This window comes from Nyctereutes procyonoides, unplaced genomic scaffold (genome assembly GCF_905146905.1).
Source record: "Nyctereutes procyonoides isolate TBG_1078 unplaced genomic scaffold, NYPRO_anot_genome, whole genome shotgun sequence".
In the NCBI taxonomy this organism is placed as follows: domain Eukaryota; kingdom Metazoa; phylum Chordata; class Mammalia; order Carnivora; family Canidae; genus Nyctereutes; species Nyctereutes procyonoides.
Window position 1 is genome coordinate 36,638,456 of NW_026575052.1, and position 13,143 is coordinate 36,651,598.

The 13,143-nt window shown below is 37.4% G+C and overlaps 1 protein-coding gene across 1 annotated transcript in view; it reads right to left on the reverse strand.

The window, feature by feature from the left end:
- Positions 1-606: 606 nt before the first annotated feature.
- Positions 607-13,143, reverse strand: part of IPO11 (importin 11) — a 198,179-nt gene continuing 185,642 nt past the window's right edge. The window contains exon 30 of the mRNA XM_055332731.1: positions 607-2,020. Coding sequence (XP_055188706.1) covers positions 1,856-2,020 — 165 coding nt within the window. The 3' untranslated portion in view covers positions 607-1,855. The remainder of the gene's footprint in view (positions 2,021-13,143) is intronic.

Here is a 13,143-nt window from a genome sequence, read left to right on the forward strand (position 1 = left end):
CTTGTATTTTATGTCTACTTGAGTACTTAAGATGTCAAGATACATGATTTCTTTCTGAGCTATGATAAACATCTACTTAATGTTCCTTACTTAAGGAATATTGTTTCATGTTCCTACTTAAAGCCTATTTTAAACATTTTGGTATAAAAAAATGAACCAAACTCTTTTCCTGAGGTAAGTTTTTTACTGTTTCTGCAAGGTAGCTATTTTAGTAATATCTGCTATAACGCTATAATGAAATCTGTCGGGAACTGGAAAGAGGAGTTATTTTACTATCACTGAAAAACTGGAGCCCATTTGAGAATTTCTGGTAACGTTGGGAATAGTGCCCTAAATGAAAATAATTAAGTCAGCAGAAAGAAATCATTCTTCTTCTTAGATCCATCTTGAGGACTGAATAAAAATGACAGAGTGAAGCAGCTTCTTGTCTTTAAAAGAGAAACTAAAGGAATAATTGCTAGGATTTGCTACATACACCACCACCTACCTACTAGGGCAGAGCCCACACCCAGAATATGGGAGAAAGCACACCTCTCAAAATCCTTGGGTCAATTTTTACAAACTCATTTTTTGTGAAGCAGGAAAAATAATCAGACAAATCAAAGGTATCTTTGGAAAATTTAATTTGGACCATATTTTCTTTCTCTTGCTGAAAACACCAAGTATTTCCATACATTTTGGGTTCCACAGCTTACAAAGGGGCAGTGGGTTTCCTGCAGTTACATACTGTACCCAACTTTCTATAGAAAGATCAGACATTTTCCAACCTTGCTTTTGAGTATTTCCTTAAAAATGCTTTAAAGGTTCCTTACAATAAATGGCGAGTAAAACAAAGTAAGGCTTTAAGTTCTCCTTTTCCCCTTTTTTGGTACTGCGTGTTGGAGGAATAAGGAAGGAAGACTTGTCACATCAGTGTTGGTACCCTGGGGATTGCTGCTGGGTCCTCCAAGGGGCACCCCTAATACTGCGGCCCTGATGCCCCATGCAGTGAGGAGCCTGGGATTGGTAAGTGCAGAACGGCCTGGCATAGCCACGTCACAGCACAGGAGGGTCTGCGGGCTGCCTGGGTCTTCCCAGGGCTCACAGGGCTCCTGGCCTCAAGAGTCATAAAGGAAGCATGACCAAATCACGACCAGAGGTCTCCCACCTGATACCGCAGTACCACAGGTTCCCTTCTGCAGGCCTTACAATATGCATTTAAAGACTAAATGTAATAATTGAAAATAAAACGAGAAAAAAATCCCTTTACTAATTGTTTGTATCAAATTAGTAAAATGAAAATAAAAGCATTTGATAAAACACATTTTCTATGTCGGATGAAAGCAACTCCCTTGCAAGATAACCTCAGTAATATATGTCACTATTCATAAATTTTTTGCCTGGTAACACAGACTTCGTGAATTCCATCACCTGAACGGCTTTGTCATCTTTCAACTTGCAGTTTCATTAGCTTAAAAAAGGGATAAAGCAGCCAAATTAATACTAATTCTGGTTGCAGAAAGACATCGCAGACATTAACCTTCATCTTCTCAAGTGTTAAGAGCACATGATTAAAAGGTAAACAGTTTCTTCTCTTAACAGAAAACTAAGCAGCTAGTGTCATCAAATCTATATCTAGTCAACACAGGGCCCCTCTGAAATATAAAATTAAATTCTTTTGAGGAATAGGTTTGTGATTTTAGTTGTGCGGGATTTACATTTATTCACTCGATTTTGTAGTAAAAACGCATGGTCTTTGCTTCTTTGTAATACACAAGGGATTTCTTCATCGCCTCAGCAGGCTCTCACACAGAGGTGGCAGGCTGGGTTCCTTGGCTCGTGTCGGGAAGGGGAGGCAGCCGTAGCTCACATGCTCTCAGAAGCCCTGCAAAAACTCCTGCAGCTGGGTGACGATCTCTGTGTCCACGGTCTCCATGAGGGACTGGAAGCCTTGCTCTCCTAGGAGCTCCTGCTGTGCCTTAAGCTTCTCGTAGATAAACTGCTGCAGGGACACTGTGTGCACCGGGTCCTTCAGGGCCAGCTGTGGGACAGAGAGGAGCCACACTGGGTCAAAGAGGCAGAACAAGTCCCTCTCCCATGTGACTACATGGCTGTGTCATCTCCTCTGCGGCACCACCACTGCGCCCACCTCCCTTCTTACAAGAGATCCTCAAAACGAAACAAAACAAGACAAATATGTCCTTCTCCTATCCCACTGGGATATGTGGAAACCAAAAGAAAAAAAATTAAAAGGAACCCAATATTCCACTTCCTAATCCTGCAACAGAAAACACTGCAGCCTCCTTTGTCTTTCCTATGCATGTGGCACACACAGAGATACACACGTGGTGCTGCTCTTTATTTTTTTTAAGATTATTTATTTATTCATGATAGACACACACACACACACACACACACACACACACACACACGGGGGTGGGGCAAAGACACAGGCAGAGGGAGAAGCAGGCTCCATGCTGAGAGCCCGATGCGAGACTCGATCCCAGGACCCCAGGGTCACGCCTTGGGCCAAAGGCAGGTGCTGAACCGCTGAGCCACCCAGGAATCCCCCTAATGCTGCTCTTTAAACTTGCACAACAATTCTACTCCAACACATTTTAAGGATTCCAGATCTATGCCGTGACTTTTCGTTATAGGCATGATGAAATAATCATGGTATAAATGCAATTCTAATATTGCCGAATAATCTCTCACAAGTGCCCTTCTCTACATCTCAGATTATTTCCTTATACTCATCTCTACTTTAGAAGAATTACTAAAGGACACAGACAATTTTGTGACTCCTGATACATATTATCAAATTGTTTTCTCTTGTACAAATTTAAAAGGTATGAGAGGTTTTAGATGGTGGCACTGTTTCTAACATGGGTATTAGCATTAATGAAATTCTTTACAATTTAAGAGGTGAAAACCAACACACCCTACTTCAAGTTGCACATTTCTCTCATTATCAGTAAAGGTGAACATCTGTAAGGCTTAAGTAAAGAACATGAGCTTGTGTGTGTGCCCAGTACAGCTGCACAGAAATTCTTCTCTTTCCTTACTGACGTTATTTTAATTTAGGTAGATGAACTGGTTGGATCCCATCTGTTTGAGAATATAAAGACATTTAAAAATAATGACCACAAATGGAAAATGCACTTGAGAGGCAGAGACAAAGGTGGCATGAACTTGAAATTAAACCCCTCAGGGGACCAACTCAGAGCTACATGATAAACCGTCACTGAAGGTGGACGGGAGGGCGGACGCCAAGAACAACTGTGAACACAAAGCCCTACCTTCACAAGCCTGAAGACACCACTGTACAAACCACAAAAACCGAAGATGAACTTTTAAAAATATTTGCTCTCTTAGGCAAAATGCAGTAATGTTTGGTATTATTTTAATTACAATGAAACAGATCTCTTGCTAAAGGGCATGTGTACTTTGTTGAAATATCATGAATGACTGTAACTAAAACCATCTGCACAATATGAGGGAAACAGAACTGACCTTGAAATTGGTGTTTGAACAAGTGACTCCAACTACTGAAATGAGCTCAGGAGAGTGGTTTAAATGCTGTTTCAATTTGCTACAAAAACTGCAAACAGTTAACTTATCAAATATCCAACAGGTTATTAGGTTAACAAGGAGGAAAAGTATCACCATACTACAGCCCCACCACATTCGGCATACACTATCGGTATAATATATTTTTTAAAGTATACTGGTCAGTCATGCAAAGATTACAAAAGCATTAGTCTCTTCTGGAAGGAAAGCTGTGGAAAGCAGAAGGAAGAAAAAAAACAAAGAATCTTCAAATGCACATCTTTTTTAAAAAAAAAGTTTTTCTTAGCTGAAAATACCACATCAGCAAATAAATGTCTATTTTGGCTTGTGATAAGATATTCATTGATCATAGGTATTAATACTTTCTTTTGAGGAAATATATGAAATAGATTAACTAAATGATTTTCTAGAGAAAAATCCATGCTGCCCATCAACTAAAACTCCAGATATAATTTTTCTGAAGGTTCTAGCGAGTGCCATTGCTAGAATGAAAAGACACTGAAATCGCTAACAGTATTTTCAAAACTATCATTTTTAGAGCAATAATGCCCACATTACATAATAAACCCAATTATCTGATTTTATGTGAAAAAATGCAGAATGCTTACATGTCACCAGGTGGTACACTCCTGAGAAAATAGTCTTATAATGTAGTAAGCAAATTATAATTAGATTAATTCTGCTGTTGGGAAAACTATACTGCAAAGATAGATGTGATGCCAACTTCTAATTACAAAATAACAGAATAAAATATTTTACTCATTCTTCCAGCTAAGTACAACTAAAACATTATATATATATAAACATATATAACATATGTTTTATATATATACACACACATATATATGTGTGTGTATATATGTGTGTGTGTGTGTGTGTGTGTGAAAGGTGAAGAGAAGGCAGAGAGCATAGGGACCCAGTAGTGAAGGAAACCCACAATACTGAGCACCTTGGCTTTCTTCTTGACTAGATATCATGAATTTGGGGCTGAAGAAGCCAGCAACCTGGATGTGCTAACAAGCACAGATGGAAAAACTCCAACACAGAGTCCGCTCTCTACCCAAAGGCCCAGTAAAGGTACCACCACATGGGCAAGACAAAACTGAGATAGTAATTGGACTATGTCATTCGGCCAAACACCAAGACTAAATGAACTGTGGTCCCACCACCACTCATGCTGTTAAGAGGATGTGACCCACCCATTCCCCAGTGGAGTCTGTGGAGATGCTTGGGGAGCCTGGCCTTTTGCACACTCTCGGCAGTAACAAAGTGGCACACCCATGTCTGCCAGAGCAGTGTCAAAAGAAGGTGGCTAAAAACAGAAGGTTTGATAAGATTCAGAATCTAATCATACCAAAAAATATACAGGTTTCAATTTTAAAAAATCACTCATAACCAAAAGTAGGTGTCAGAGAGGCAGGAGGGAAGTGGGTTTAATTATAATAGAGCAACCTAAGGGGTCTTTGTGGTGTTGGAAACGTTCTGTATCTTGATTCTTACTAATGCCAATATTCTGGTTCTAATGCTAGTTTTCAGAATGTTCTCAGTGGGGGACATGGACATCAACACATCATAAACCAGAGGGCTCAGGAATCTGGCAACCTCAAATACCAAGAAAACACTAGGAATGAGGGAATTAATTTCCTGAAGGCAAAGGACTAAAACAGTTTGGTACCTACAGGCCCAAATTGAAACAAATCAATCACCAGAGAATCTTATAAAATCAGAAACTGTTTATTCTTCTTTTCCACACATTTCTAACAAGTGTGATTATCTTTGCTCAGGTGCAGGTTTGCTCAGATGCACAAATGACAAGAGATAAAAAAAAAAAAAAGATAAAAAAAAAAAAAAACCTTGGACAGAAAAAAACAAAGCCAGTAGTATTGAGACTCCATTAACAACAAGAAATATTAGGAATAATGGGAAGGGACAGAAAACTATCAAAAATGGACCCAGACTAGATGCTAAGTGTGCTACTCTGGATTGCATCTTACAACTAAGGGCATTAGTGAAAAAGTGGTGATAGCTGAAGAAAGCGTGCAGCTTAGTTAACAGTACTACACCAGTGCTGGTTTCTGAATTTTGACAAATGTGCCCTGGTGACATAAGATGCTGACATGAGGGAAAACTGGCACACGAGGAGGAGAGCTGTGTACTGTCTCTGCTACTTTCCTGTAAACCCAAAACCATTCCAAAATAGAAAGGGTGTCCATCTTTATGCCAGTACCATACTGTTTTAATTACTATGGCTTTGGGATAGATTTTGAAATCAGAAAGTGTGATGCATCCCAAGCTCTGTTCTTTTTCAAGATTGTTTTGGTGAATCAAAATCTTTCATGGTTCCTATGAATTTTAGCATTGTGTTTTATCTATTTTTGTAAGAAACACCATTGGAATTTCGAGAAGGATTGCACTGAATCTGAAGACTGCCTTGGGTAGTATGGACATCTTAATATTAAGTCTTCCAACCCATAAATACAAACATCTATTTGCTTGTGTTCTCTTTAATTTCTTTCATCAATGCTTTATAGTTTTCAGTGTACAAGTCTTTCACTTCCTTAAATTTATGCTGAAGTCTTTTATTATTCTTGATGTTATCGTAAGTGGAATTTGTTTTCTTAATTTTCTTTTTAGATTGTTCATTTAGTACATAAAATACAACTGATTTTTGTATATTGACTTTGTATCCTGAAACTTTACTGAATTTATTAGCTCCAGGAGTTTTCAAAAATAGGTGTTTAGTGTTTTCTATATATGAAATCATGTCATCTGCAAAAAGGGACAATTTTACTTCTACCTTTGCAATTTGCACACTTTTCATTTCTTTTTCTCACCTAATTGCTCTAAGATTTCAGGTACTATGGAGGATAAACAGAGTAACTGATAGGAAAGAAAGTCCACAATAATGCTACGTAGTCAAGTGATCTTCACAAGGATACCAAAACTAGACAATGACCAAAGGATTGAGAAAATTGGATATCCAAATGAAAAATAAGGAAATCCTTATCTTTACCACATACAAAAACCAATTCAAAATGAGTGAGACTTAAACATAAGGTTCCTAAGAAGAAAAAAGGGGAAAAGCTCCGTGCCATTGGCCTTAGCAAAGATTTCACAGATATGGCAACAAAAGGAAAATTGGCAGGGGAGACAATAAATCAAATTTGTAAGTTATTTAAAGAAGCTAATTAAGTGCATCCCTCTGAGGTCATTTGGTATGGTGACAACCAGCACTAGACACTTCATTCAACTTATGCAAGTGTTCAGTTTCAGAACACTAAGCAGCAAGCCTGGTAAGTTCATTTTTGAAATGAGAAAAAAAAGTGAGGTTCCTAGGCTTTGAGTGACATTCAAGGTTGATTTTTTTTCTCAAGTTAATGACGTCAGTACAACCAGAACATAGACTTCAAATTCCTGGTTCTATTCTCTTTCCATTACTTCCATATGCCTAACCCCTACTACTCTCATCCTCCAAGGAAGTAGATGATCATTTAAGAAATACTTTCACTAAAATGGTTAAGACAAAATTAGAAACCTTATAATAGGTTTCTGTTATTAGAAGATAATTACCCAGAAATCCTGACTCCAGGGCAATGCCAAATAAATTAAGAGCTAATAACCCAACTCACTTCAAAAGTCCATACACTGGATTTTAATAAGTAGTGTGGTAACCCTTGACTTTGAAATTATTACTTGAAGACAGAATGGTTCTAGTTAAACTGTTGACCAGGTTCCTCTGTTGGTAATTATAGTCTTCTGACATTTGCTTCGACCCACAAGGTGGTTAGTCTTTAAAGTTGGTGTAAGATTTTAGCTCCTGTGGTGCCACTTACCAGGATGTACATTTCTTGTTTTTTGAGATTTTGAGTCCTTAAAACTAAAAAATATTTCACTGCATCATTCAGCAATTCCACCCAGCAGGAATTCATAAAGCTGAATCCTTTATTTTTCTTAGGTTACATATCGTATCACTGTCCACTTTATAAGCCTCCATATACCCACGATAATTTTTCAGGAATTAATTTCTGTAAAGTCATTTCTGTTGGAATTTTGCTAGAGAGGAAAGGTTTCCTTAGAAAAACAGAAGATTTTTTTTTTTTTAAGAATAGTGATACACGTTCCACGAGGCCTGGTAGATTATGTATAACACACTAGGCAACAAACCAAAACCTTAAAAGACAATTTGCCTACAACAATGTATTTAACCATGTGGTCTTCAAAACTTCCTTAGCTTGATCTTTGGTTTAAAATGCCCTTTTCTGGGACGCCTGGGTGGCTCAGTGGTTGAGCATCTGCCTTTGGCTCCAGGTGTGATCCCAGAGTCCAGGGATCAAGTCCCACATTGGGCTCCCCACAGGGAGCCTGCTTCTCCCTCTGCCTGTGTCTCTGCCTCTCTCTCTGTGTCTCTCATGAATAAATAAAACATTAAGAAATAAAATTAAATATGTATGGATAGTAGATTCAATAAAACACATGATACTTCAAAATAAAAACTCTTAAACTAGTAATTCTAAGCCCTATAAACTTAATTCCTATATACAACCACCTATTTCTACAAACTCTTCAGGGCTTCCTTTCTCCTTTGGTTTCAATGAGACATTTTTGAGGCCTTTTTGCTTCACTGTATGCAAATCAGGCAGTATAAGTGTCTTTTGTTTGTTTGTTTGTTTGACAGCCTTCACCAATCAAAAGTTTGATGCCTTTTTGATTCCAGTTTTGACTGTAATTCCAAAGGATTCCCCACATTGCAAGGTAAATAAAATACAAATCTGTAAGGAACCTTTATTTTTGCATGCTTTTTCTAACTGGTTATCGCTAGTAAGTATCAGCAACACACACGTTTATCATTTAACTGGTTACCTTGTTAAACCCTCCTCATTTGATTTGATTTTCCTGAACTTTTCTGACTTAAACATTCATTTAAATGACTAATGACTTATCTCTTCTTTGCCAATTCTTATACCCATGCCCCCTCAAATGCATTCTTGCTCTCTTTTCTTATCACGTTGGCTAGAAATTCTACAGACTATCACCAAAATTTCTTACTCTTCTTCCTGGATATACAGATAGACCACATCTCCCAGTCAATGGAATGTGAGCAAAAAAGGTGTCATAACCCAGCCTAACTCTTAAACTACTCCTATTCATTCTTTTTTTCTGAATCTTCCAACTAGACAGAAGCCAAGATGGCAGCAGCATCCGCAATACTTTCTAGATCATCTCTAAATGATTCTGGATTACACATCCACTTATAATCCTCTTTTTTGTTTTTCCTGAGTGGAAAAAAAAAAAAAAAAACATTTAGGTTGAGATTCCAAGGGTCTTTTCTAGAAGATGTTCTCTTGCATTTAGATCATTCTCAACAGAGGTATGTTTGTGTTTAGATTCAAACAGCTATTTACAAAATCATGTTAAAGTCTTATTATTCTATTCCTATTTCATTAACAAATTTTACCAGGAATAAATAGTGAATTTAATGTTGGATTAAATTTGCTAATAATCACTTACTGTTTTTCACCTATTTTCATAAATTAAAAAACTTATTACTAGCTGTTTTCTGTTTTACTCTCTTCCTTTTTTTTTAATTTTTTAAATTTTTTTAAATTTATTTATGACAGTTACACACACACACACACACACACACACAGAGAGAGAGAGAGAGGCAGAGACACAGGCAGAGGGAGAAGCAGGCTCCATGCACCGGGAGCCCGACGTGGGACTCAATCCTGGGTCTCCAGGATGGCGCCCTGGGCCAAAGGCAGGCGCCAAACTGCTGCGCCACCCAGGGATCCCTCTCTTCCTGAGAGCTGTCATAGTTTTCTAGGTTCAATCTTTTTTTAAAACTTGATAGTACAAAAAGAAGAAAAAAGGAATGAAGGAAAAATGGGGAGAAAAGGGAAAAAAGGGAGAGGAGAGAAGGAAGACAAGTTGCTGTTAGAAGGATATCATTATAAAATTAAATGCATTAAATTGTTTTTTTTTTCCATTGATAGTACTTGCCAATAAAAACCACTTACAAAATGACCAAATAAGAAACCTCACTAAGGCAGGGAGCCTGATGCAGAACTTGATCCCAGGACCCTGGGATCATGACCTGAGCCAAAGGCAGACATTTAACCAACTGAGCCACCCCGCTGTCCCTGAAATGAGCTCTGAGTTAATTTATTTTCATTTTTTCTTGTTTGATAATAAAATTACTTAAGGCTATGAATAATTTAGTTGTATCCAGATGTTTTTAAGTGTAATAATCTTACTGTGCTATGTTACCTGTTCAAAATTGCAGGCTTCCTCTTTAAGATACTGTTTTAACTTTTTGTGACCTGCAATTTTTCTCAACTTTTGTTTAATTTCTGGTTTTACATCACTGTAGTCAGAAAATATGATCTGGAGCAGCCCAGGTGGCTCAGCAGTTTAGCGCCGCCTTCAGTCCAGGGCCTTATCCTGGAGACCCAGGATCGAGTCCCATGTCAGGCCCCCTGCATGGAGCCTGCTTCTTCCTCTGCCTGTGTCTCTGCCTCTCTCTCTCTGTGTGTCTCTCATGAATAAATAAAATCTTTAAAAAAACAAAAAAAAAAAAAAAGAAAATATGATCTGTACTATTTCTACTCTGAGAAATTTGGTTTCCTTTGAGAGCCTAGAATATGCTCAGTTCTTATACACATTTCATGAACATTTAAAAAAATGTATGTTCTATTTATAGGATAGAATTATTTACAGGCACTAAATTAAATTTACTGATATACAGTTCAGTTCTGTCACCACATACCCTGTAGGAGACCATATCAGGTTCAACTAAACATGTAAGATCCCAAAATCACCATAAGCTTTCTTAGTATCAGTTTACTTAAAAGGCCATAGGGATGATAAGAGATCACAAAATGGTAATGTCAAAGGGGAATATGATAAATTTTGCAGCAATAACAACGTTGTGATCATAGTTGCATTTTTAGAATCCTATAAATTACAGTAGTAAATTAAGGATGATCAGTACAGAGTTATCTCTGATACTAAAAAAATCAATTCTAATACATCACTAAATTAACAATTGAAAGATGTTCCCCTTTCATTCATGTTGTTATCAAAGCCAAATGACTACATAACATACATAACAAAGTATAACAAAATATTCAGGGGTATGCAACCAGTGTTCCTAAATTAGGAAGCAACAGCCTACTAGAAAGATCTAAACATGTTACTGCTCAGTAGTGCCTTTGATTCTACTACTTCCTTTCCAGAAATATCAATTCTCATGTTTTGTCCATTCTGTGAGAGAATATACTATAAAACCAAACATGTGCTATAATACATTGATCCAATTATATGTAGTTTCCAGGTGATACAGAAAATGGAAAAAGGATAAAGACAAACAGGAAAAATGAGATGAGATTTTTTTTTTAAGGTTTCATTTATTTATTCATGAGAGACATAGAGAGAGGCAGAGACATAGGCAGAGGGAGAAGCAGGCTTGTTTCAGGGAGCCCGATACAGGAGGACTCAATCACAGAACTCCGGGATCATGCCCTGAGCTGAAGGCAGACATGTGCCGTGAGATGAAATTTCTATTCACAATTTAAATGTCATCTTTGGATTAAGTTTTCTGAGTATCACGTATTTCAGGGATAGAGAAATGAATATCACAAGTGTAAGCTGCCCTATTATAGGAAACACCTGCTCCGTTACATCTTCTTACTGCTTCTTACTGCTCCAACTGCCTCTATAGTTCCAAGAAGTAAGATCACCAAGCACATTTTATGAGAATCTCAAGTTTTTTGATAAAAAGCTTTATAAGGTTAAGCTATCAGATGAAAGGTTAAAAAGTGCTATAAATAGGAAATGCTGAAGGGAACTTACAAAAAGCAAGAAAATTTAGTGAGTCAGTGCTCTCAATCTATTTCAAAAGCTGGGATTATCATTTCATCAAACTGTAAATTATCAATAATTTATTAAAATGACAATATGATGAGGATGAATAGGGGAACAAAAACTTTCTATTGTGACCATCTGCTGATACAGCAAAATCATTGAAGAAACTGCAGTTATTTTAAGACCTGCATTAACTTACTATTTCTGGGAAGGGAAATACTGTTCTATGGCTCCTTAACCTAAATTTGCTGAAATACTTGAAATGATCTCATGCATGATTTAAACTAGATAATGTAAAAAAAAAAAAAAAAAAAAACTAGATAATGTAGGGGCACCTGGGTGACTCAGTTGGTTGAGCGACCAACTCTTGATTTTGGTTCAGGTCATGATCTCAGGGTCATGAGACTGAGCCCTGCCTCAGAGCTCACATGGGCATGGAGCCTCCTTGGGATTCTCTCTCTCCTTTCCCTCTGTACCTGTTCTCACTCCCAGTCTCTGATCCTGTGTGCATGCAATCTCTCTCTCAAAACGAAACAAAAATAAAACAAAAACTCCCCAACAACCATTTATAACATGCATCTATAGCTGTTCAATTAAAAAAAAAAACAATTATGGGACTGCATCAAGATAAAACACTTCTGCATGGGGAAGGAAACAATCAACAAAACTAAAAGGCTACTTGTAGAATGGGAGAAGATATTTGCAAATGACGTACCTGATAAAGGGTTAGTACCTAAAAAATATAAAGAGCTTATCAAACTCAACACCCAAAAAGCAAATAATCCAGTTAAGGAATGGGCAGAAGACATGAAGAGACGTTTTTCCAAAGAAGACATCCAGATGGCTAACAGAAACATGAAAAGATGCTCACAATCACTCATCATCAGGGAACTACAAATCAAAACCACGATGATACAACCTCTGGGTCAGAGGTTAACAACCCAGGAAACAACAGATGTTGGCAAGGATGTGGAGAAAAGGGAACCCTCTTACACTGTTGGTGAGAATGCAAGCTGGTACCGCTGCTCTGGAAAACAGTATGGAGATTTCTCTTTCTCTTTTCGTTTTTTTAGTATGGAGATTTCTCAAAAAGTTAAAAATAGAACTATCCTATGACCTAGTATTTGCACTACTAGATATTTACCTAAAGGATACAAAAACACTGATTCAAAGGGACCTGTGCACTCTGATATTTATAGCAGCATTATCAACAACAGATAAATTATGGAAAAATCCCAAATGTCCATCAACTGATGAATGGATAAAGAAGATGTAATATATATATATATATATATATATATATATATATATATATATATATATACACACATACATACACACACACACACAATGGGCTATCACTCAGCCACTAAAATGAATGAAATCTTGCCACTTGCAACAATGTGAATAGAGTTAGAGTATATTATGCTTAGGAAATAAGTCAGTCAGGGAAAGACAAATACTTTATGATTTCACTCATATGTGGAATTTAAGAAGGAAAACAGATGAATACAGGGGAAGGGAAGAAAAAATAAAGTAAGATGAACATTGAGAGGGAGGCAAACCACAAGAGATGCTAAACTCTAGGATACCAACTGAGGGTTGCTGGAGGGGAGGTAGGTGGGGATGGGCTAGATGGGTGATGGCTATTAAGTAGGGCACTTGTGTTGACCACTGGTGTTATATTTGAGTCACTAAATTCTACTCCTGAAACCAGTATTACACTATATG